The sequence below is a fragment of the Stegastes partitus genome, unplaced genomic scaffold (assembly GCF_000690725.1).
Source record: "Stegastes partitus isolate 25-593 unplaced genomic scaffold, Stegastes_partitus-1.0.2 Scaffold945, whole genome shotgun sequence".
NCBI classification, from domain to species: domain Eukaryota; kingdom Metazoa; phylum Chordata; class Actinopteri; family Pomacentridae; genus Stegastes; species Stegastes partitus.
In genome coordinates this window covers 56,779-82,278 of record NW_007578676.1, presented here as the reverse complement: position 1 = coordinate 82,278, position 25,500 = coordinate 56,779, and the positions used below count along the sequence as shown (strand labels likewise).

The 25,500-nt window shown below is 45.4% G+C and overlaps 1 protein-coding gene across 1 annotated transcript in view; it reads left to right on the top strand.

Moving 5' to 3' along the window:
* The first annotated feature begins 4,454 nt into the window (after window positions 1–4,454).
* gldc (glycine dehydrogenase (decarboxylating)) overlaps window positions 4,455–25,500 on the top strand; it is a 25,012-nt gene continuing 3,966 nt past the window's right edge. Inside the window, exons 1-24 of the mRNA XM_008294148.1 lie at window positions 4,455–4,894; window positions 5,016–5,094; window positions 9,621–9,756; window positions 10,176–10,340; window positions 10,922–10,999; window positions 11,202–11,349; window positions 11,858–12,054; window positions 12,149–12,245; window positions 12,696–12,801; window positions 13,089–13,228; window positions 14,974–15,054; window positions 15,176–15,273; window positions 16,183–16,267; window positions 16,351–16,392; window positions 16,605–16,747; window positions 17,952–18,027; window positions 20,889–21,014; window positions 21,628–21,777; window positions 22,497–22,609; window positions 22,845–22,986; window positions 23,432–23,543; window positions 23,657–23,752; window positions 23,865–24,037; window positions 24,122–24,202. Of these exons, the coding sequence (XP_008292370.1) occupies window positions 4,592–4,894; window positions 5,016–5,094; window positions 9,621–9,756; window positions 10,176–10,340; window positions 10,922–10,999; window positions 11,202–11,349; window positions 11,858–12,054; window positions 12,149–12,245; window positions 12,696–12,801; window positions 13,089–13,228; window positions 14,974–15,054; window positions 15,176–15,273; window positions 16,183–16,267; window positions 16,351–16,392; window positions 16,605–16,747; window positions 17,952–18,027; window positions 20,889–21,014; window positions 21,628–21,777; window positions 22,497–22,609; window positions 22,845–22,986; window positions 23,432–23,543; window positions 23,657–23,752; window positions 23,865–24,037; window positions 24,122–24,202 (2,967 nt within the window). The 5' untranslated portion in view covers window positions 4,455–4,591. The remainder of the gene's footprint in view (window positions 4,895–5,015; window positions 5,095–9,620; window positions 9,757–10,175; window positions 10,341–10,921; window positions 11,000–11,201; window positions 11,350–11,857; window positions 12,055–12,148; window positions 12,246–12,695; window positions 12,802–13,088; window positions 13,229–14,973; window positions 15,055–15,175; window positions 15,274–16,182; window positions 16,268–16,350; window positions 16,393–16,604; window positions 16,748–17,951; window positions 18,028–20,888; window positions 21,015–21,627; window positions 21,778–22,496; window positions 22,610–22,844; window positions 22,987–23,431; window positions 23,544–23,656; window positions 23,753–23,864; window positions 24,038–24,121; window positions 24,203–25,500) is intronic.

Below are 25,500 nucleotides of genomic sequence, written 5' to 3'. Positions count from 1 at the left end.
GTCAGTCTGTTTTTTAACTTTCCTCTCTACCCAGTGTTTATGTCCTTATCTCACTCCTACACGTTTAAATGCGTCATCTCATGCATTTGGATAAACTGCTGCCAGAAGACTAGTTCCTACTCGCTGGATGCCACGACGCTCAGTCACCGTGTCGGTGGCGTTTAACCGTTTTTGAACTCACTGACTTTCAGGAAATATATTGTCAAAGTAAATTATGCACAACTGGGTCTTTATTTCCATCGTCAATTAACCTGCTAATGACATTTTTAAATGAATAACCAGCCGTGTGGTTTATACACGGTCAGAAAATGTTTCCTAAAGCCCAAGATGACGTCTTGTTCTGTCCTCAACCCAAACACGTCCAGTTTATTGTCAGAGAGGAGTAAAGAAATTAGAAAACATTCAAGTCTAAGAAACTGGAATCAGAGAATTTTGACTTTCAAAGTCTACAAAACGTTCTTTGTTGGTAGACCTGCTACTGCTGCTGTTTGTCCAGAGGTTTGGAGGTCAGTTAAAAAGCAAACAACGTCTACAGACTATCTCCACCCAGAGCTTTGATGTCTTTAGTATTAACTAACTGCTGAGCATCTACATGCAGAACCAAACTGCTGCTGTATTCACATCCCGGCCGCTCCCTGCCTTTGATAACGTGGATAAATGTTGAACCTCCCACTGTTCGTGTTCAGCACTGTAGCCTCACAGCTACAAGATCCCGACTTCCTCCCACAGTCCAGAAACATGCTGAGGTTAATTGGTGATTGTAAATTGTCCGTAGGTGTGAATGTGAGTGTGCTTGGTTGTCTGTCTCTAAGTGTAGCCCTGTGATAGACTGGTTACCTGTCCAGGTGAACCTGCCTTCATCCTGAGTCAGCTGGGATAGGCTCCGCCCCCCATGACCCTGGTGAGGATTAAGGTGTAGAGATGATGGATGGATGTAGTGCAGCCACAGTGCCTGAGCATAACTTTATAAACAGTAACGCTCCCATTAATTGTAAGGAAAGAAAAATATGAATCCAGCTTCGACCTGGTTTCTTAAGCAACCTGGAGATCTTTAAATTATAAATGCTGCTTCTCAGGTTCCACTGAAGTGTCTCAGATATTAAACATTCAGTGTTTTTCTACTCCTGGAAAACAGGACGCACCTAATCCAACAAAAGCCAATGGATCCTCATGTGCTCCATGTAAACACAAGAAATCCTAGAACAACAATAAATACAGGACGCAGGTAAATGTTGTGTTCCTGTTCCTCTACATTTATCCAACATCTTTAGTTCCTTTTATGATTTCTAAGCTGTTTTTCCACGTCTGACGTCCGACACACAGCAGCGCGCCTTCAGGCTTCTGAGTTAACAGTTTACCAAATAGTGATTTTTAACTCTAAGTTTCCAACATTATCTAATTTTAGTAAATGTTTAAATCTCATCAGAAGTCAAGGATGAAAAAAACAAACAGATTTCTATATCAGAACTTTAGTCTCTATGAATCCTGTGGTGAGCTGTGTCTGGATGTAAAGCTGTAGAGAAACCGTTTAAACCTGCAGCAGCTACAGCAGGACCGTGCTGCTGACACGCTGATGCTAATTTAACGATGCTATACATAACGATATACCAGCTGATCGGAACAGGCCTCTGCTTTTACTCGAATACTTTACTTATAACGGAGTATTTCTGCTGCACTGAGCACGTCTACTGGTCTGAACAGTTCCTCCACCAGCAGGTCTGACTGATTGAATCCCCGTGTGTTCGTTTTAAATGCATCATGCACAGATAGCTGCTTTTGATTACATCACCTGAGATCCATTGGAGGTAATAAAAGCTAAGTGTAAGCAGGGCAACATGTTTGTGGGCTGCATTTATAGATAAAGAGGTCACATACGAGCAGGTACTGGTCCAGCTGTTGGGACTTTCTGACTTACAGCCTGTAGCTGGTTACAAGCAGCAGTGGCTCCAGGTGCTTTCTGATCATTTTTCTACACATATACGAAGCAGCAGACGTCAGATGTTATAGCTCTGAAACATCAGAGAAATGAAGGCTGGAAATGACCGATGGAAACAGGTTTCATGACTCAGCAGTAAGCATCCTGCGTACTGCGACTCAGCAGCGTCAGGGTGTGTTCTCATTAGACAGAATGTTGTTCTGTTTGTGACATGGGAACAAACAAACACTGGGTTGTGCTGCTTTATCAAGTCGATCAAGTCTGGATGCCAAACTCTCCTGCCCTGTTTTAGCATCCCGCTCTGACACGTGATCTCTGAGCACGTCTTGACTTCGGCTGAAGCATCTGTGGAGTGATAACAGACAGCAGGCACAGGAGAGCGCTTCCTCCTTTGATAAGTTAGACATCCGGAGAGTCAGAGCAGCAGCTTTGGTGACTGACTCTGTTTAGACACAAACACAAAGTGATAAAACATGGCACAATGAAATGGTCAGACCCAGGAGGTCAGATCATGACTCACCAGCAGCATGTCTTCTGTGCAGGATGAGGCTCTAAGATGTGTTTTCATTGAACATGTTTGTGTTTAGAGGCTGCAGGTGGTTCAGTGGTTAGCACCGTTAGCGCCTCACAGCTAGAAGGTCGCCGGTTGGCGTCCCGGTGAGGACACCCGGGATCTTCCTGCGTGGAGTCTCCATGTTCTCCCCGTGCAGCGTGGGTTCTCTCCGGGTTCTCCGGCTTCCTCCCACAGTCCAGAAACATGCTGAGGTTAATTGGTGATTGTAAATTGTCCGTAGGTGTGAATGTGAGTGTGCTTGGTTGTCTGTCTCTAAGTGTAGCCCTGTGATAGACTGGTTACCTGTCCAGGTGAACCTGCCTTCACCCTGAGTCAGCTGGGATAGGCTCCGCCCCCCATGACCCTGTTGAGGATGAAGGTGTAGAGATGATGGATGGATATTAGTGTTTGGTCTCTATAATGTTATGAAATGCGCTATCATCAGCCTGCTCTGCTGATCACTGGGTAAACACCTCAGACACTTTCCTCTTTTGCAGACCTTCATATGTTTACATGTCGGCAGTCACAGCTGCTGCTTTGGGGACTTTTCTGATCACTTCCACACACAAATATGAAGCAATAACCCCAAACATACAACATGTCATCTTTAAGAATGGAGGTAAATGGTGGAAATAACAGATGAGAACATGTTTCATGATTCTGCGTGACGAGTGTGTTTTCATTTGATATCTGAGTGTTTTGAATTTGAAATGATAAAAAACTCTTTATTATTATTAAAAGTTGGATAGATACCCATGAAGTCTGGATGCCACAACGTTCTGTCCTGTTCCTCAGACACCATTAACTCTCAGACATGATCTCTGACTCTGACTTTGCTCTGTGAGGACTCAGTGTTCAGGCTGGACTTTGAAACTGGCTGCTGAAATGTCCCCAGTTTTCTAAAAAGGTGCATATGTAGACTTTAATATGTGGACATGACAAGTTTTAGACGGATGAAGTTGCAGCAGTAGTTTTATCTTTTATACACATACGAAGCCATAAACAATAGATAATGTGGCACCTTTACATTTTGAAATAAAGGGAGGAAATTACAGATTGAAACAGGTTTCATGATTCACCAACATATGTTCTGTGAGCGACGACAACTTCAGCGTCTGTTTTTATCGGATATCTCAGTGTTTTCTAAGATTGATAATGAAGGCCCTCCTGGTACGTTATAGAAAACTGGACAGATATCTATCCAGTCTGGATGCTGTTTAACCCTCCTGCCCTCAGACAGGATCTCTGAGCTCAGCATGACTTTGCTCTGTCAGGACTCTGTGTTCAGGCTGGACTTTGAAGCTGAAGCGTCTCTGGAGTGAATCCGTCGTCGTCCCTCCTCCTGGTTCAGTGGACGGCCGGCGCATGAGACGGTTTCTTCTCTTCAAAACTTTGATGTGTGTTCATGATAAGTGTTGCATGCAGGAGGCTGCAGCAGCTGCTCTGGGGATTGTTTCTTCCCTTTATAGATGCATATGAAGCAATAAATCAGAATTTATAGCACTGCGCTGTTACAAACCGAGATAAAGGCTGGAATGATCAGACTCATCATGACTAGCTGTGCAGGAGTGTTTTCATTCATTAGATCAGTGTTTTGGTGCAAGAATGATCATATAAAGGCCCTTCTGGCAGCCTGCTTTATGGATAAGTGGACAGATACCCATCTGGTCTGGATGCCACCATGTCTGGTCCCATTTCTCAGACCCAGGAACTCTGAGCTCAGCGGGACTTTGCTCTGTCAGGACTCTGTGATCAGGCTGGACTTTGAAGCTGAAGCGTCTCTGGAGTGAATCCCTTGTTGTTCCTCCTCCTGGTCAATGGACGGAGGGCACGTGAGAAAGTTTAGCAGCTGTTTTACCGGGGCTCGTCGCTGCGTCACGCAGCATCTCGCCGCTGATTGGTCCGCTCTTGTGCAACTGTGCCGTTGTATAAACTCTGCAGTTTGAAGGAGTTGGCAGTGAGTCCTGCACGGATCGCGTCAGCCTCAGTGGGGGGAACTCTGCTGAGTGTGAAGGCAGGGAATTGGGGAAAAAAAAAGAAAGAGAAGAAGAAGAAGCTTCAGCAGTTTCTGCGGGAAACTCGTGTTGAGAAGTGATTCAGAGATGCAGAGCTGCGCCAGGTCCTGGGGGATCTTCTTGGCCAAGTCGGTGAATCCCGGCGCACCGTGCAGGCATCTGAGCGAGCAGAGCCGCGTGGTTTGGAAACTTCAGCGCAGGAACCGAAACATCTGCGCGTCCCTGACAACAGCAGCAGCAGCAGCAGCGGTCCGGGGGCTGAGGACGTCCGCGGCCCTGAGCTCCCGGCAGATAGAGAGGATACTGCCCAGACACGATGACTTCGCGGAGAGACACATCGGTCCAGGTGAGAGGGAGAAGAGGGAAATGCTGGATCTTCTGGGAATCGAGGTGAGTTTTTACTAAACAAACACAAAACACACGCGTTCGTTTCATATTGAGCCTGATGCCAGCGTTAAACAGCCGCTCTGTGCCGCGCGCCTTTCTCTAATCAACGCTTTTGTTTTCACAGTCAATCGACCAGTTGATCGAAAACACAGTTCCATCCTCCATCCGCATGCAGAGGAGCATGAAAATGGATGATCCAGTCTGTAAGTTTGCCTTTATTTGATATGTATGAGCGGATTAACACCGTCTCCGCGCTGCGCTCACATCCGCACGCCTCCGCGACAACAGCGCGTAAAAATGATAAAAATCTCTATAAAACCATCTGCAGCTATTCTGCACCATGAAGGGGCTTTTTTCTTTCCTCCCCACCACATCCAGCGGGCGTCAAATGGAGCCAAGTGAGTGGCCGGAATGTAGGTTGCACCTCTATTGTGCGCTCTCCTCCGTTAAGTCTTCCTTTGAACATATTTGGAGTTGTTTTTGCGAAACTCGGCGAGCGGCACCAATCTCCTGATGGGAAGCCGATGCTCATAGGATGGCAACTGGAGTGTAAAGTTTAGCCTTGAGCTCCGGTCCCAAGTCCAGTTCAATCTGGTTACAGCGTTCACATTACATCACAGCCGAGGGGGTTCCTAATAAGGGGACTCAGAGCCGATGTTTGGCGTTACATTGGCCTCCATGTGTTTGTCTCTCTGCCTCCCTGCGCGTCTCCGTTCCAGCTCCAAACACTTGTTTTGGCTTATTTCTAAGACACAAAGATACGATCTAGATACAGATGATTACGGCGCTCATGCACACAATGGGAGAGGTTAATCCCGTTTACAAAGGGGATGGCTTCAAGCTGCCTCTGTGGCACTTCTCAGCTGAATACATGTTGGCTGACAGAGAATGTGGATTTTCACATGCAAATGTATGTCTGCTTGTTTTGTTTGTTGAATTTGCATTTGCTGTCACTGCTCTGAGTGCAGATGTGCAGAAATGAGGAGAAGGAGCTGAAGCTGGGGAGCATGTTGGAGATGAGTGCCTCTGTGATGGCAGCACAGATCCTCAAATTACAAATAACACCATTAATTAAATGGAAAACAAACTCTCTCATTAGTTTTTATGTTGTTTTTTAATCAAACCTGGCTGGAATCAGATATAATTGGTGCTTCAGCTAATTATTGTTTTCATTATTAGTCACACAACTGAATATTTAAACAGAAACCTCCACACATGAAGCCTGATGTGTGACTAAAGCATCAGGTGGGGATAATAAGTGGTTGTTTGTCTGATGAACAGATTCTGATCAATGCTGGATGTTTGAGGCTGATGCTGATTTTAGAGACTAAGAAATGTGACCAATGATGCACCTTTTCACATGTACGTATACGTCTGCTCGGCTCATTTTGGTTGAATTTCTGTCACTGTTTTGCAAAGAAGAGGCTCAAGATGGGAAGTGTTTTCATAATCAGCACCTCCTTAATAACAAAACTACACGTCCTAAAATTTGGATTACTAATTAAATGGAAAACAAACTCTTCAGTAAGTTCATTCATTTTGAATCAAACCTTGCTGGAATCAAATACAAACTACCCGTTGTTTTCATTGTCGGTCACTCTGAGTATGAATATTTATGAAGCGGGACCAGAAACATCCATAAGTGATGCACAGAGCCTGTGATCAGTCCCTAAAGCCTCATGGGGGGATTACATAGAGCTGCTAAAAGTCCCACCAGCTCTGAATTCTGAAGGATGATCCTGACTTTAAAGAGTAAGACATTCTAATACTGACATATCGGCTAATCATGTGCATTATCTCGTGCACATATGTGTCTTAGTTCACTTATTGAATTGCATTTGCATAATAACAGTTTCTTTGGTGAGATCAGATCCTGATATTGTGAATGAGAGGATTTAAAACCATCATTATATTTTTGATTATGTGGAAAACAAACTCTGTAATAAGTTTATTTGGTTGAAATCAAATGTAATTAGCGCCTCAGCTAAGCATTATTTTCCATATCATTCGCTCTGAATATAAATATGTGATCAGTTATTTACTGAGGAAGCTTATAAACGTCCATAAGTTCTGCACAGCGGCTGTTATGAGTTCCTACAGCTTCAGGATTACAGATGGAGTGTCGGTCCAACTAGAGCCAGAACCAGACGGGATTTCTTTCGGGGCTTTTAGAGAGTAAGAAATTCTGATATTGATGCATAGGCCAGTATTGATTATATATAGGTCAGATTTATACTGGAGAGTGAACATGATGAGGTCGTAGTGTAACTTTGCAGCTGTGTGCTTCACAAACCCGTCAGCAGCTCACCATGAAGACACCGTTTGGCTCCAGACTCTGCTGCATGTGCTGCAGACAGTGAACAACAGGGTCTGAGCTGCTCTGCCTGACTGACTATAGGATGAGGCTGTTTCTAAATCAGCTCAAGCATCTTTTTCTGTGTTGAGGTCTGTTTAAGAAAGTTTTCAGCTCAGACAACATGGACGCTGAAGCCAGTGTCGATGATATCGGATCATGTTCAGCTCACTGAGACGTAAGAGAAAGAAAAGCAGCAGTTTGCTCAAACAAAGACTTAAAATAGTCTCTTTTTTTTGCATTTTTGCATTTTTGCAAGACAAGTAATGTGAAGGATTAATCATTGGTGAAAACAGCTGCAGTGTTTTTTATCTTCCACTTCTGAATGTTCCAGATTTAATCTCTTCCTGATACGACACCACTGACACATGATTAATTGTGACTCTGGATTATCTCCCAAAGTGCAGGTTTTCTGCCGTGTTCTGTGTAAAGTCTGGTGCGTCGTGACACCTTGTGATTGTGCTCGTTAATAAATGCTGACGGGGAGTTTTGCAGACTCCTGACTGGCTCCGTTATCAGATTGCTGCTCATTAGTTCTAACCACAGGGAGATACGACAGAAAATCCAACCTTAAGAAGAAAAAAGATAAGAGCCATTAATCCCCAAAGTCCTGTGGCTTTTCTGTACACCTCGTCTTTGTGGTCTGGCCCGGTGTCGGCCCTCCTCTGACTCTGTCAGGTTTCATAATGCGACAAGCCATGCTGAAGGAACAAACTGGAGGCCGAGCTGGTTTTTCTGCTTGTTCAGCTTTGAAGGGCTTCGGTTTGCAAAGCCAGCGAGGGATTCTCTCTCCAACAATAGACCTCCTGGATGGTTCTGAATCAGGCTTTTTTTGCTGCCCTGTAGGACTGCGGGACCATGGGAAAGCAGGCCTTCCTACTGACACAAACTCACATTCACACACACACAAACACACACCAACAGCTCCCCGCGACCTGCTGATCACTTACTAAATCTGAGTTATTTTTCTCATTCGCCACCTTTTGCAGAGTCGGGTGCGTTATTTGGAAGAAGCTGTAAATGTCCACTTGTCCACTGGCTCCAGTCCCGCTCACCGCCGAGGACTGGAGGTGTCTTTCTGTTCCCCAAACAGGAGTCGTCAGGGCTCTCGGTTCAGGCGGACGGTATTGTCCATTCCTTGGAGTTGCTAGGCAGCCAGGACGGCCAGAGGAATCTCAGAGGCTGGTTGTGCTCTGGCAGAGCTCCCCAACGGCACTGGGGAATGAGGCTAAATAACATCAGGACAGAAAGCTTCTGGGTTCTGTCTGTTTTTCTGATGGGAAGACGGGTGTTGACATGTGACATGTGCATCATCCATCTCCGGTTTATTTCCTCCTTACTCGTGCTTTGTTCATCGTATTCTCAGCCTTATTCAAAGCACTTGTTCTGAGTGTTGTCCTGTAGTTAGAGCTTCAACCAGTGATTATTCTGATTTAGAAAACTTTTAGAAAACAGCAAAGAACAGCTCATAACGGTGCCCTCGAGTGATCTTTTTTTCTTTAGGCAGCAGCACAAACCCTGAAATATCACGTTTACAATTAGTATTAAACACAGAACAGAAGTCTGTCAGTGTGTGTCTCGGCAGATTTAATTAATCTACGGAGCTCTAACTTTATTTGAAGCATCTGATGAAGTCTGACTGATCACGTTACGCAGTCTGTGTCTCACGCGAGCGAAGCAACGCTGCTCATCAGACCTTTCTCCTGAGATCTCTTGTGTGATGGTGCTGCTGATTTTACTGTAAACTGAACATGTGTCTCATATCGTGTAGATAAAATATGGTTCATGTAGTTTTAAATCACACTACGCTGCATGTGGTGCTTCAAAACATGGAGTTTTGTTTTGCCATAAAGGAGATGTGTTAACTGATTAGCAGCACAGATGTCATGAGGAAGAAACTGTCCACTTTAGGAGTCCTCAGTAGAAATCTGTTGGTTGTTGCTGCAGTGTGTGGAGGCTTTTTAAAAACCTTTTTCTGGGGAAAAGTCACCGAGTTTGACTGGTGATTCTGTACATGCTGTTTTTATTCAGGAGCTGGGTCTTGTAAACCTGAAAAACTGCTCGGATCGCTCCAGAGGGCCACATGTGCCTGTAGGGACTCTGTTTGCAGCATTCACCTGAATTTTCACAAAGAACCAAGCTTATTAGTGTCCCTCTGTACAGATCGTTGTGTTTTCAAACCCGTAGTTGTAGGTAAAACAGAAGACTAGACCTGAATGACTACTTAAGCTCCAGCTCTGCTCAGTCAGGACGCGCTCATGGTGGCTCAGATGTTGTAGTTTGAGCTCTAAAACATGAGAACTTCTGTGTTTGTACCGTTATCCTGTAATGGCCATGTATGTCACAGTGATGGACTTTTGTCTACATATCTTCCAGGTGAGAATGAGGTTCTGGAGTCTCTACAGAAGATTGCTTCCAAGAACAAAGTGTGGAGGTCCTACATCGGCATGGGCTACTACAACTGCTCCGTACCGCCTCCCATCCAGCGCAACCTCCTGGAGAATGCAGGCTGGTGAGTGACCAGCCCTCAGGGGAAACCTGATGGAAATGTGAAAGAGCTCAGAGCTGGTTTCTTGTCTGATGCCTCCTCAGATAACTGTTTAGTCAAGTTTGCAGCACTCATTTAACTTTAATGGCGGCGGTGCAGAGTAACGTGCCTCTGATTGGAAGCCTTGTGACTCTGGAGTTTATTAAAAGGCTCGTGAGAACAGACGATGTGCTTCTCTGCAGCTTTCTGCTGAACAAGATTTCTTTCACCCAAATCCAAATCAGCGAAGCCTGCCCACGTTTCCTCCGAACTGCCAGCGTCGGCGGAGGCCTTCAATGCATTCCACTGTCCCGTCCCGGCTCCTTGAATACCATCAACTTTGTGCTATTGTCCTCGTGTCCAGACCCGCTCTGTTGACTCATTGTGTCGGGTTTTGTCCTCAGGGTGACTCAGTACACGCCTTACCAGCCCGAGGTCTCCCAGGGTCGCCTGGAGTCTCTCCTCAACTACCAAACCATGATCTGTGATATTACCGGGATGCCTGTGGCCAACGCCTCCCTGCTCGACGAGGGAACGGCTGCTGCTGAGGCCATGCAGCTCTGCCACAGGTAATTACACGCTGGCTTGCTGTTGATCATTAACACAGGCTGCAGGGTGGAAAACAATGTTTGATACTTAAAAAAATCAAGTTTCTTTTTCCTTGTTAACACGTCCACATGGTGCCTTTTATATCGTGGGAGACATATATTGAGCAGTCGACACCTTAACGGAGCGTTTCTACTTTAAAACAGCAGTAACCATCTCTACAAACATGGATTTAGTCAACCAGGGTTTCATGGTGACCAGACCTAAGGCACCAGTCCTGTGACGTTGGGGATTCTAGGTTTCCATATTAACTCCAGAGTGACGTCTGTTTCATGGCATGAAGGGATTGTCTTAAAGGGAAGCTCTTCTAAATATGTGATTGTTATACATCTAAATGATCAGTGACTGGAGAGGGACTGTTCAGATCATATTTTTTACACTTTAGGGACAAATCACAAGTGGATACTAACAGATGCATTTATTTTAAATGTCTAACCTTCGTGCATGTAATCAGGAACAACCTGTTGACTGGAGATCTAACGTATGTTCCTGATGCTCCTGATTTAAAGTGTTCTCAGTGGATTCTGTTGTTTCTTCCTCACAGACAGAACAAAAGAAGAACCTTCTACATTGACCCGCGCTGCCACCCCCAGACCATCGCCGTGGTGCAAACCAGAGCCAAGTACGTATCATAAACACTCATCATTAACGAGCTTTCCTTTGAAAACGACAAACTGCTTATGTAATGAAATCAAGTGAGTGACCAAGAACGACTGCATCTTATTGTATGAAAACAGAAAACTGTTGTTTCTGAGGTGCCAGTGTCCTTCACATTCCTGTATTTGTGATGCACTAATTATCAAGCTTTGACTGTTGTGTTGCAGCTACATCGGGGTGAAGACGGAGCTGAAGCTGCCCCATGAGATGGACTTCAGTGGGAAAGACGTGAGCGGTGTGCTCTTCCAGTATCCAGACACTGACGGCAGGGTGGAGGACTTCACTGCCCTGGTGGACCGGGCTCACAAGGGAGGGGTGAGAGCTCTTCAGTCACGTTAATACAGCAGCTACAGGCCTGATAAGCATGTTTTAAGGCAACTAGTGACTGGAAATAAGTAACTATCTGGATAATTTGATCTTAAATACACGTTTATGTGATGTGCGACCCAACGAGATTTATCTCTCAGTGGAGTGGATCAGCTTTGATTTATTTTACTTTTGGTTGAGTAGTGCCTGTATCTGGTGTCTGAACCTTAATCTCAGTATGTATCTAGAAAACCGCTGGATGCCTCTTTGTAAAGCGGCTCCATGTAAAGTTTTACGCCGATGACACGGCTGTATATTTAGATGTAAAGACTGGCTTTGTGGAGGGGACTGGCAGGTTACAGTTGATCTTTTCATCACTGGTCCAGGCTGCGATGAATCACGGTTATGTTATAACTGCACAGTTGTACAGACTAGTTGGAAGAACTGTCTTTTTGTAATAAATGCAGCTGTTGACCAACCACATGGCTCATTCTGCTGCTGTTTCTGGCCCGTCCAGGCCCTGGCTTGCTGTGCCACCGACCTGCTGGCCCTCTGCGTGCTGCGACCGCCCGGAGAGTTTGGCGTCGACATCGCGCTGGGCAGCTCCCAGAGGTTTGGGGTTCCTCTTTGCTATGGCGGTCCGCACGCTGCCTTCTTCGCTGTCAGAGACAACCTGGTCCGGATGATGCCTGGCAGGATGGTTGGAGTCACCAGGTGGGAAACAAAACGCACACATCGAATCATACTTCAGAGTGAATATCATAACCGCAGCAGGTTGCTTGAGACGCTTTTAAAATGACCATTTCAGAGATGCCGCTGGTAAGGAGGTGTATCGTCTCGCTCTGCAGACCAGAGAGCAGCACATCCGCAGAGACAAAGCAACCAGCAACATCTGCACGGCACAGGTATGACCACGTTTCAAATTAATAAACATACAAAAAGCATGCACATCCATGTCTATGAGTGGAACAGCATAGCCTGCATACTGGTATAGATACTCCCAGGAGCCTTGTGGTGACATTATGAGCATAAACACAACAGAACACACAGAGACCTACAGAAACACCTGGGACGGGTTTCCAGACCGGTCGGATGATCTCGACAGACACATGACATAATGAGCTCAGCGTATTCACTGCGTACATGACAAAATACGATAAAAACATTCATAGAAAATCTGCAAAGCTTGATAGTTCCCATTTTGTTCTCCTAATAAAGTTTACAAATGAAAGAGAAGGATGTGAGTTCAGACTGTTAGAGGTTTTATTTCACTGATGAGCTGCCTTCAGTGTTCTTTTCTACATCTAATTATCTAACCTTTTCTACCACCTGTTGTTCAATAACTTTGTTCTCAGGCTCTGCTGGCCAACATGGCTGCTATGTACTCGCTGTATCACGGTCCTCAGGGACTCAAACACATCGCTGAGCGGACGCACAACGCCGCGCTCATCCTCGCTGAAGGTACATTTATAGTTTTTGTTTTTTGAGATGAGCAGTTTCTCTCCAAACAATCAATTCAAGATATTAAATATGATCTGTTTAAGATGTAAAAGGAAGAAATGATTGAAGAAATGTTGTTGTGAACTGATCTACGTCTTACACAGCGTAGGGAGTGACTGAATAAAGACTGGACAGAGCCCAACCCTAGCCCTCTAACCCTGCTACGTCACGCACAATGAGAGAAATTCAGAAGCCTCAACTTTGATTTAAACAAAAAATGAGTTTAAACTGTTCACGCTTTCTTCCAGGTCTGAAGAGAGCAGGACACCGGCTGCACAGCGACATGTTCTTCGACACGCTGAAGATCAACTGCAGCGTGGCCGCCAAAGACATCCTGGAGCGAGCCGTGCAAAGGGAGATAAACCTGCGAGTCTACACCGAGGGAGTGGTGAGATTTAACCCTTTGTTCTTTGAAAGCGTCGTACGGGTGATTTAGCAAGTCCTAAAGGGTCGCGGCCGCTGGAGAGGAACCCCTGTGGATCAGAAAACAATCGAGGGACAGAAGCTCCCGACTTCCAGGCAGAGCTTTGCCATTGTTGCAGCACTGCAGGGTGGAGCAGCAAATTAACACGACAACGTGCATCGTCACCTCTGAGCTGCAGGACTGTGACGCTATCAGGATCTGGAAATGTTCGACAATGAAAGTCTTTACCTCTGAACCACACAAGTCCTCAACTAGAGCTTTTCACACCAAAAGAAGAGATTTTGCCCCTTAGAGTGATGTCTGTAGCTCACAGAGGAGCTCATCTCAGAGTTAATCACATGGCTGACGCTTTAGCAAACGCTTACCTACAGCCTGTAGAGGAAAACGCTGCTTTAAATCTCTTGTAGGGCACCAATCATTATTTATTTGTTTAGTGTGTGAGTCGTTTTTTTAAATCAGGTTCGACTGGTGATTCTAGATGCAGTTTTTATGTTCCAGTGACCAATAAAATTGCAGTTATGGCTCTCTAAGCATGCATTCAGATAGGAGCTTAGACTGACATAACTGCTCAGGGGCGTTACCAGTATGGCTGCCAAGTGGCGAGACGTGGCCTTTAAAGACAATAGTTGTGCTGTGAACTGTAGCCTACAGATGGTTTCTGGGTAAAATGCCAACATACACTAAAATCACTGATATGCTCCTTTAGAAGCTCTTAAAGGAGAATTAAGGTTGAGAGTCATGAGAACCTTTATGTCGTTTTCAGCCCAAAACTGGAGGAGATGCTTTTTAAGAAGCTTTTGAAGGTGGCGGTAAACTTCCTTTTCCGTTTCTGGGGCTTGATGTTGGTTTGGAAAACGATTCACGTTCAGAGGCGCCAGTGACTGGATCAGATCTACGTTCCTATTATTAGTTATATTAGAGGTTACTCATTTCTAAACAGCGGTTCCTAACCTTCCTCCCTTCTGAGAATGAAACCATTGTGTGGAAAAGGCGACTGCATGATACCGTAGTCGGTGGTTTAAAACCTCCACCCACTGACATAAAGTCTCTGATAACATGAAGATGAAAGTTATAACGCCGAGCTCACTGAGACGGCTGCATGGAGGCAGCAGGTGTTCCAGCTGTGGCTGAATAGAGCTAAAACACATCTTCTTCAACTATAAGATGGGCTCTGTGCTTGTTGTTCAGATACACTAATGCAGAAAAAGTGTCCTCACAAAGGTAGATGGATGCAAACTGGAGAAGCTTCCACTGATAACTGAGCCAGTGAATGAATCAACACATGAATCAGTGGCATTCCTGTGGCGCTTGTTGCTGTAATGTTGCTGCAGGCATTGTCTGATTTCCAAGAAAATGCTGTGTGTGGATTCCACTTTGATGATCCCTGATAGTAACCCGCAGGTCTGCTTTTAGGAGATGAGTCTTTCTTAGAAAGTTGCGCCATGTTCCCAGGAAGTGCAACCGCTTCAGTCACCGACCCGGTCAGTTCTGTGCTCAGGACAGAGGAACTCATGGTTGCTCACTCGGTGGAACAAAAGAAACTTTCAATTGTCCTCCAGAGAAAAGGAAAGCGACAACATTTGGTGGTGAACGTGGTGAACCTTTGGCTCTGGTGTTGGGCTGATGGGTTCGACCCTTCAGTAGGGAGCAGTCTCATTCACCTTGTTGTATTTTATCATGTGTTGCACTCATTGCTTCTTTTCACACAGTTGGGCGTCTCTCTGGACGAGACGGTGACGGAGCGAGACTTGGACGACCTGCTGTGGGTGTTTGGCTGCGAGTCCTCAGCTGTACGTTCATGCTCACACTTCTCTTTAGAGTCTTCGTACTTTTCCCCGTTGTGTTGTAAACACTGAGGTTGCACATATCCAAGGAGCACGAAGGTAAAGCACCTCTTGGTTTTATTTCCAGGAGCTGATCGCTGAGAAGATGGGCGAGCGGGTGAAGGGGATCATGGGAAGTCCTTTCAAGAGGACAAGCAAGTACCTCACGCACCAGGTTTTCAACAGGTCGGTTCTCAGCTTACTTACATCATCATAACACAGAGTTAGAAGTCAAATAATGTATATTTATTATAGTTCCGATTCCGATTGTTAGTGTTTAAAGAGACCGATGTACGGAAAGGAAACGCTGGTGTCAGAATTTAGAATATTACAGATTTGAACACAAAACTTCACTGAAATGCTTTTTTGTTTTTTACATGTTTAATAAAAAGTTTACTTTACCAATAACATGATAACTTATTACGTTACCGGTTCAGGACTTTATGTTATTGGCCTTTTATTACATTCTTGGCTTCTACAGCATCGTTGACTTTCGCTGGATGTTGACATCAGAAGCTGGTTTTCCTTCCTGGTATCAACCACAGCTGAACTACTGATGCTAAAGTTCTTCTGTTACATCCACTATCACTGCGTTACATAACAGACAAAGATGCTGCGTTCAGATTGTTTCATCTGATAGGAGACCCTGCTGCACTTACTCCTGCTGATAAATCAGGGTTCTTTGTTTTTTCCGATGGTCGAAATAAAGCAAACATGCTGCTGATGGTGATCTTTGTAGCCACAGGCAGGTCTAAAGAATGAGTTGCTTCTAAAAAAAAGAGTAAACTCTCAGTGTGTTTGTTTTAACAGTATTAATGCTGCTGCAGGCACCTGTGTGAACAGTGGTACATGCTATCTAAAAACACATAACACACTATCTGTCTATATTAGTGCCATAAAGGCTGCTTGGTATCAGGACTTCCTACGTCCAAGTCCTCCGTCTATTCTTTGACCTAGTATTGATTAAGATGCTGACTCAGCTTGAAGCACTTTGAAGCTTCACAGTGAAAGTTTGAAGCTGTCATTCAGATGCATGTCATTGATTTGTGTCACAGAATAGTCGAGCCTTATTGTCTGGTTGATCTTTTCCTTCAGCTACCACTCTGAGACCAACATCGTGCGATACATGAAGCGTCTGGAGAACAAGGACATCTCGCTGGTGCACAGCATGATACCTCTGGTTAGTCCAGATGTTCAGGTGTACAAGCAAACACATGTCGTATTGTGCCGTATGCTGGACTAAAGTGTCGTGTTCCTCCTCAGGGCTCCTGCACCATGAAGCTGAACAGCTCGTCGGAGCTCATGGTGAGTAAATCTGTAAAAAGAGGAAGTTGTATGTGTAAATGAAATCCTCATCACAAGCACCACCTGCCTGGTTGTTCAAGTCGCCATGGAGACAGTTCAGTTGTGGTTCAGTGCTATGAAACCATCTCCGCACAGAATTACTTGTGAACCTGCTGTTTCCCTCCAAGTTAACCTTTCTGCCTTCCCCGTCTCCCTGCCGTCGCCGTCTGCAGCCCATCACCTGGAGGGAGTTTGCCAACATCCACCCCTTCGTGCCTCTGGATCAGGCTGAGGGCTACCAGAAGCTGTTCAGGCAGCTGGAGAAGGACCTCTGTGAGGTGACGGGCTACGACAAGATCTCCTTCCAGCCCAACAGGTGAGAGCACAAGCCTCTTCTTTAAGGGTGTAAATAAAGTGCTTGTAATGATGTGATGGAGTCATTCGTAGGTATCAGGGCCGATACCAATCAGCACATTTTAGTAATCAAGATATTGGGAAGCAATACACATTTGCAAGTTAAAATCTCACTGACAAAATGTAGAATGGCACAACTTCCAGTGCAAAACTGAATTGAAATTCATTGATTATATGCATTAGCATTTAAGTGAAAACGCTGCTGTGCCTCCATGTGCGTCCTCACAGAGCCACTAATGTTCAGTCTGAACTTGTTTCCTTTTCCAGTCGGTTTAAAAGAAGCTATGAAACAACCAAACATCTCTATTTAACACATTTAAGACCTTTTCATTAAAACATGAGCTGCAGGTGTCTCGGTGGTTAGCACCATTAGCGCCTCACAGCTAGAAGGTCACCGGTTCACGTCCCGGTGAGGACACCCGGGATCTTCCTGCGTGGAGTCTCCATGTTCTCCCCGTGCAGCGTGGGTTCTCTCCGGGTTCTCCGGCTTCCTCCCACAGTCCAGAAACATGCTGAGGTTAATTGGTGATTGTAAATTGTCCGTAGGTGTGAATGTGAGTGTGCTTGGTTGTCTGTCTCTAAGTGTAGCCCTGTGATAGACTGGTTACCTGTCCAGGTGAACCTGCCTTCACCCTGAGTCAGCTGGGATAGGCTCCGCCCCCCATGACCCTGGTGAGGATTAAGGTGGAGATGATGGATGGATGGATGGAATAAAATATAAGAATAACTTCATCAAAGTAATGATTTCTAAATGTGTGGCCTTCAATCAGCAGTTCTAATCGTTAATATCTTATTTCATTATAAAGCCTGATGTACAGATCATTATATGATCAGGAAGTGATTGATTACACATAAATGCTCAGCTTGACGACTGGTTGAGGGACGAAAACTGGAAGTACAACTGGGTTCAGATGTTCAGTATCTAGTTGAGAACTCCATGCTTCCAGCTGATAAAGCACACCCTCCTCCGCCGTCTATCTTATCAGCAGCGGCGGGTTCATGAGTAGCTCGCTACTACGTTGGCCAACAGAGTTATCATGCAGTCAGCTTTCCATCCCGTCTTTCTCGCCTCTTTTGGTAATGTCTGCAGGCTGCTCTTTGGACTTTGCTGAGGTAAAGATGTGTGTCTCAGATACATGATCACGGTGCCTTTTTTCTTTCTCCAGTGGCGCTCAGGGAGAATACGCCGGCCTGGCTGCCATAAAGGCCTTCCTGAACTCCAAGGGAGAGAGCTCAAGAAGTGTAAGTGTCCCCGTGCAGAGGAACGAGTGTTGCACCAAACATGAGGGTGAATTAACGGATGGTCATCAGGTTTGATAGCGCTTTAGGCTTCTACGTGTTTCATTTAAGCTTCAGACTATCTGACAACAAGGCTGCTAGTCACAGCCAGTGTCGTACAAGAGTTTAGAGAAAGATATACTGAAAGGATCAGTTTGGATTGAGGAGTGGTGATAAGACCACATCTGTGCTTCACACGAAGTCACATCCAGCAGACTGGAGCGTTTGCATCGCAGACAAACTAAAACAAATCTGTACAAGACTAAAGTGTAGAAGTCCTCCTTCTCCAGAAGCCACTTGTTAAACAGTAAGAACCACCGTAGTGTCCCCATGTTCCCGTTTAAACACTACAGCGGGTTTTCTTCTCTCTCAAACCCGCCGGCAGCTTTTGGAGTTCAGAGAGTTCGCTGTCCCGCTGATGTGACTCGGTCCATTCAGCGGTATCGTTACGTCCCAGTGCATCGACTGGGTCAGCATTTTATTTTCCAATGAAACTCATTCGTTCATGTGTTTAGAATCCACACTGCAGACTCAGTTTTATTGTTTCTGTTGCTGCAAAGATTTAAATGACAGAAATTAGATTAGATTCAACTTTATTGTAGTTACACATGAACAAGTACGAGGCAACGAAATGCAGTTACAAGTGCAACAGCGCAGAGAATGAAGTGCAGATATATTGTTAAATATCTCTCTATCTATCTATCTATAGATAGATGGATAGATAGATAAACTAGTGTGTTTACATGAATATATGGCATGGTGTATATTTACAAATGGATCTGAGCAAATCATATCTTTTTGGACCGTGGACATTAAAAACACTGGCACACAGTTACAGCGCAACGTATAATTAGTGCAGATGTTGGGTTGGTGACGACCAAAACCTAAAACCAAACTGGACAGAATGACTTCAGGTCATGTTGTCTGATCTTTAGAGGCATTTGAGGTCGTTAACTGTCAGTGTTGTTAATATTAATTACTATATACTTTAAAACAAAGGGTATCGTTTACTAGAAAAGCTTTTGGGGTGAAACTAATGGATGGTTTACTGCAGGACTGAGTTCTGAGGTTCTGTTCTGGGGGGTTTGCTGGCTGCAGGTTAGCCGTCTCTGTGCTCAGACAATCTAATCACCTGCTGGCTTCACATTGAATGCACAGACAGGACAGAGGCGTCTAGTGTCTCGTCTAACTCGCAGCGAACACTTTTACCTTCTTCATTATTTTTATTCCACTTTGCTGAATGAGAGATTCAAAGGAACTAATTCACGTGAACCTGAAGCTCTTGAAAAACTAAAATAGTTCAGAAACCTAACAGAAACTAAAACTTCTAACTAATTAAGTGCCTCTAAAAGCAATGATTTTGCTCCTTCCACATGTGTGCTCTGTTGTTATCACATGTAGAGATGATTTATCAGCGTCTCTGACTGTCGCTGACTCACAGAGGTTAATAGAGAGCATCAGTACGTGGGTCACTCAGTGTAGAGCCTATCAGCCTGAGTTCCTGACCACTGGTTTATTGTTCACAAGCTGCAAGAGGTCACTCTGACATCACAGGTTAATGTGTTGTAGGCCTCCTTGTGAGGAATTCCTTCAGTATCCCGGCGTGCTGATTGGCAGCAGCTCGAGGACGAGCCCAGATAAGACAACCCCTCAGATTAAAGAGCGGCTGACTCAACTGCTTTTTTTTCTCGTGCTGTAAATTGGCCTTTGTTTTTTAATAGCTTTCTCATAAGCACATCTTAGATAGCGCCCTGATCCCTGGAAACAGTCAAGGTCCAAGCGTTTGTGCAAACAGAGGGGCTGAAAACGCTGCGATCCAACTGCAGGCTGCCTGCTTCCAAGACTCCATATTAGGAGGTTTAAGACTTTGGGAGAACAGTCCAGCGTTGCCCAACCTGCAGGTCTTTGTGCCCCGGTTTGCCTGCGTGACTCAGTTCTGTGTGTGTGTCACCCTAATAAGGGATAAAATCAATTAGTGGCCTGCTGGCAGGTTACACATTAGTACCAGAGGTGGGTGTTGGTCGGATCAAAATTCAACCAGACAGAGCTGCAGCAGCGTTTCCTGGTTCTGACTAAACCCCTCTGAAGCTCTGCTCTTTTCATGTTAGAAAGAAAACGTCTTTTTAATCAATGATCTTTTTATTGAGTTTTCAATCAAGAGAATCAACGGTGTAAAGGTTTCCTCTGTGCGCTACACAGCAGGACAAAGTAAGAAGCAGCAGTGAGCACCAAGTCTGTGCAGAACGTTTGTACAGCGACAACCCAGAAGTGAAAAAGACAAACAAACAAAAAAACAAACCACAAGATAAATCATGAATCAATCTGCAGAACATTCCCAGAAAAAACCAACATAATCAGAGTAACGAAAGAAAATCTGTTAAACGTGTATTCTGTAGAGTTACAACCTATTTATGAACTGTGGAGGCCAAGCTGTCGTCTGCCTGCTTTTATTTTGAAATTGAAAATCGTTTTTCTGTCAAATGTCACTGAAAGCCTTTATTAAAGTCTCCTTCAAGTTCAAAGCAGGATTTTTAAATTCAAGGTTGCTCGAGGAGATGAATCCTCCTGATATTCACCTTGTAGTTAAAAGCCTGTTGATCCACACGTCCTCTGGGAACTCCCCACAGATCCTGTGGGTTCAACCAGCATCCTGCCGTCACATGTGGACGCTCTGTTTCATGTTTCTTGCATCACCTGCAGTCAAAACCTTTTCTCTTTAATAATATATATTTATATCTCAGAATTAGCCTCGAGGCTACAATAAGCCCCAATCTGCTGATATGTCTTCACTCGTATCTCACTGATGTAATTATTGCGCCCCACAGGTCTGTCTAATCCCTAAATCGGCCCACGGCACCAACCCAGCCAGCGCTCAGATGGCGGGCATGAAGGTTCAGGTGGTGGAAGTGGACAAAGACGGAAACATCGACCTGGCGCACCTCAAGGCCCTGGTGAGAGCTGAAGCAGCTTCGTCACGTCGTACTGCTCATGTTGTTCTCTGACGTCTTACTTTATGCTTTACGTTTGGGGATTTGGAAGACGACGACATTTTGTAGACGCTCTAGAGTTTGTGGTGTTTTTGGAACTTGACCTTAAAAGTCAAAATATCACGACCACAATTCTAAAACATCTGTTCTTCTCCAGTCTCTCAGATTCACTGTAGCGGTGCTCAGCTGCCGGCAGTTTATGAATGTGGATTTTTAAGTTTTATTTTATTTCTTTAACCAGCAGGAGTCACCTGTTGTACTTGTTCTTACAGGTGAAGACAAACTTCTAAATCTGTGTATTCTGTAGTGTTGTCTGCAGATCATTCTGATTGTTTTTCCTTCAGCGAAGCATCTGAATGTCTGCTCTCTGGTCTTTTAATGTCAGCAGCAGGTTAACCAGCATGTGTACAATTATTATTATTATATATTCATAAAAACACCGCTGCAGGTTTGAATTAACATAAAACTAATCCCCCAGTCGTGAGATCAAGAGCTGCTGATGTGACTGGTCTTCATCCCTGATGATCTTCATCCTAATCCCAACTCCTACATCCACTGATCCCTTCCTTCCTTCCAGGTGGACAAACACAAGGCGAGCCTGGCGGCCATGATGATCACCTACCCCTCCACATTCGGTGTGTTTGAGGAGCGGATCAGAGACGTGTGCGAGCTCATCCACGACAACGGAGGCCAGGTGTACCTGGACGGAGCCAACATGAACGCCCAGGTGAGAGGAAGAGCGCCGTCACAAAAATCAGACGGCTGCAGACTGATGGGATAAAGGTTTCTAGATGTGCTGTAAATAGATAACCTTCAGATAACCTGCCTCCACCAATCCCTGACAGGCTGACGGTCCCTGCCCCCGCTGACTTATGAGACGTTAACTTCCTCTTTTACTGGTGCTGTCAAGTCATGTGACTGTTAATAACAAATCAAATCAGGGAGAAGATCGCTTTAGGAATTCAAATCATTTTCAGTGAGATTCCTCAAGATTTCAGTTTCTGTGTCACTGCTTTCATGCATTTAATCCGTAAATAACGCAGTAATTTAAAGGGTTTTAATGCAGAACCCAGCTGCTGTAATTGGATAAATGATTAAAACACCACAGGGAAATGCTCTAAAATTGGTACTAAGACTAATAGTCAGTTTTTTTTTCTGCTTTTGAATTGACTGAGCGTCCTGCAGTGGAGGGAAAGACGGCAACTGTGACGTAAATGCAGAGGTTACCAGTTTCCTCTTCAGTCCGATTCTGCCTGTCCTACGAGAACAGCAGCGTACCAACAGCTGTGCATAATAAACAGAGACGACAAAAGAAAACAGCAGCTATAAGCCCTGAGAAATGTCTAATAAATGCATAAACACATCATATAAATATGGAAAAAGCAAAGTGCTAAAGTCACAGAAAAACTTCCTTTTTAAAGTTTCGCTCTTTGCTCTGTTTTCCAGGTGGGTTTGTGTCGTCCTGGAGATTACGGCTCCGACGTGTCTCACCTGAACCTGCACAAAACCTTCTGCATCCCCCACGGTGGAGGAGGACCCGGCATGGGGCCCATCGGAGTGTAAGTCAGAGTATGAGGTTTCAAACGTGAGGTTCTGCATGTGTGCATCCAAACATTTGTGTTTGAGACTGAAGCTCAGGTGACGTCTGACTCTAGCCGAGTCGTCTCTGCGTACGCATGTCGGAGCTGTACGGCAGGAGAAAGATTACAAACACTGGCTGTTAATCTTTCACTGTTCATATATGTGAAATGGTCTCTCCATGAGCAACCTCTGAACCTGTCTCCTCCTCATCAGGAAGGCCCACCTCGCCCCCTTCCTGCCCAGCCACCCGGTGGTTCCCATGCAGTCGGTCAACAGCAGCAGCTCGCTGGGCACCATCAGCGCCGCGCCCTGGGGCTCCAGCGCCATCCTGCCCATCTCCTGGGCGTACATTAAGGTCAGCACGAGTCGCTGTGGCGCTCGGAATCAGAATAGTTCTCAAAAAACTCCAGAAATATTATCATATGAAGAACAATCCTGAAGAAAAAGGACATTGACTGATTTGTGGGAAACCAGCTCGTTAAGTGTGCGATTAGAAAGTTAGCTGAAGTTGTAAAAATGGTTCAAAGCTTTCAGTCGTACAAACCTTCCTGTAGTTTGACAGATGAGCTGTTAAAGTCCCTGAACATCACAAGAGCTTCATGCCAGAGTCACATGAGCTGAGATATGAATTTGAGATAAACTGTGTGTGAAGGAGGTCAGGATGTTCCTCTAAGTAGGTGGTAAGAGTGAATGAGCTGGTTAATGAGTGACGCTTCAGGCTGTCTGTCAGGGACAATGTGAACAGTTTAGAAACTGCAGCTCCTGGTTTGACCAGTGAAAATACTGTCATTCCTCTTCAGATGATGGGATCCAAAGGGCTGGTTCACGCTACAGAGGTGGCCATCCTCAACGCCAACTACATGGCCAAGAGGCTGGAAGGTCACTACAAGGTCCTGTTCAGAGGCAGGAAAGGTAAAGTGTTGTTTCTACCGGTACATGTTGATGTGCTCTAGATTTAAAGGGATGGAATTAATCTTTCAATACGTAAAATATAAAGAGCCTTTGTCTTGTGTTGGTGTGAGCAGGTTTCGTAGCCCACGAGTTCATCCTGGACGTGAGGCCGTTCAAGAAGACGGCCAACATCGAGGCCGTGGACGTGGCCAAGAGGCTGCAGGATTACGGTAGGCTGAGCTAAAGCGGTGCTGAAGCTGGACTCTTATGATGAACTTTATTCCCACGTCATTAGAAAATGTTCAGATCTGAGTGCATTTATTTATTTGTGTCGGTGTCCAGGCTTCCACGCCCCCACCATGTCGTGGCCGGTGGCCGGCACCCTCATGATCGAGCCCACGGAGTCGGAGGACAAAGCGGAGATGGATCGGTTCTGCGACGCCCTGCTGGGCATCCGACAGGAGATCGCAGACATCGAGGAGGGAAGGATGGACTCCCGCATCAACCCACTCAAGGTACGCTGCTGGCTGGATTTGACTCTTTGTTTGAGGTGTAAAGCTGTGTGACAGTGACTGATGTATAAATGTGTCTGTGTGCAGATGTCTCCTCACTCTCTGGCCTGCATCTCCTCCTCCAACTGGGACAGACCCTACTCCAGAGAGCACGCTGCTTTCCCCTTGGTGAGTGTCCTCCTCACTGTCTGCAGAGCCCAGAGGAAATCTGTCTGTCTGTGTCGCCCTCTTGTGGCGAAAAGCAAAAAGTGCAGCAAGATCCCACAACCACTAATAACGAGCATCTTTATAGAACAAGTCCTCCAACCTGGAAGGACTCCTCACTTCTCACTGTAGAGACCCAGACGTCTGAGCTGCTGAAGGCTGACGGTGGTCTCATTGGATCAGTGTGTGACTCTCGGTGTGATAATCTGGGATCTCAGAACTGCATTTTAAGTGGCTGATAGGTGGCGCTGTGGACCCCCTCCTCTGTTAGTGGTCGACATAGATGACTTCTTTAACAATCCGTCCTCTAATGAGTGTGTGTTGCTGAGCTTGAGCTGCTCAGAGATGTTGGTGTTTGTTGAGCAGATTCCTGAGTTTTTCAGATTCTTCTGCAACATGAGCATCGTTCTCCTCTGCAGACTCTCCTACTGATCATGCTGAGGATTTACTGAGGACTACTTTAGCTCATATTAAGTTCTGCGTTCCCTTGGTTTACATTCCTTTTGATCCGTAGAATCGGTTGGTGTGTTGGTCCAGTCTGATTCTGAGACTCTGTCTATTCAGGGAAACACTCTGCAGACGTTACAGAGATGAGAGATGAGGGGACACCAGCGTTTATTGCAGAAGGTCCAGCTGCTCCGCCTGCCTGTGATGGTCAATATTTGGATGTGATTATTTTGCTGTGGTTCTGTCTTTCGGGCTCTGGGTTTGTCCAGCTGTTGTCATTTTAACCTGCGAGGAGTTCAGGACTACAGCAGCTTCAACACAACCAGCGGGGCTTCAAGCAGGAACAGCTGGACAAATCCACACCACCACAGACTGAACCACATCAGCAGCCAAAGTCCAAACGACGATGATGAACCCATCCACGATGCTGCCATCCCAGCCAGGCTCACAACCACAGTGTGGATGCTGGCAGTCTTTAGGAAGGTCTACTGAGCAACACATGCAAACCTCCTTCCTGTAAGATCTTGAGAGCATTTCCCTGAACAGGCCGAGTGTTGGAACTGGACCGGACCAGCACACCAGCTGTTCGTGTGGATCAGAAGAAATATGAAGCTCAAAGTGAGGGAACGTAAATTTAAAAATCCACGACTCTTGCAGGGCCCTGTACTTCTCAGTTCTGAAGTGTTGTCTGCTGTGTTTTCGCTCCTCGTCCTCTGTCCTCGTGGGAACTCTGAGCCCAGTGATGTCGGTTCTGGAGCCACTGGGTGGTCAGAATCAAACAGAAAATACTGATGCATGTGGGGGTTTTCTGTTAA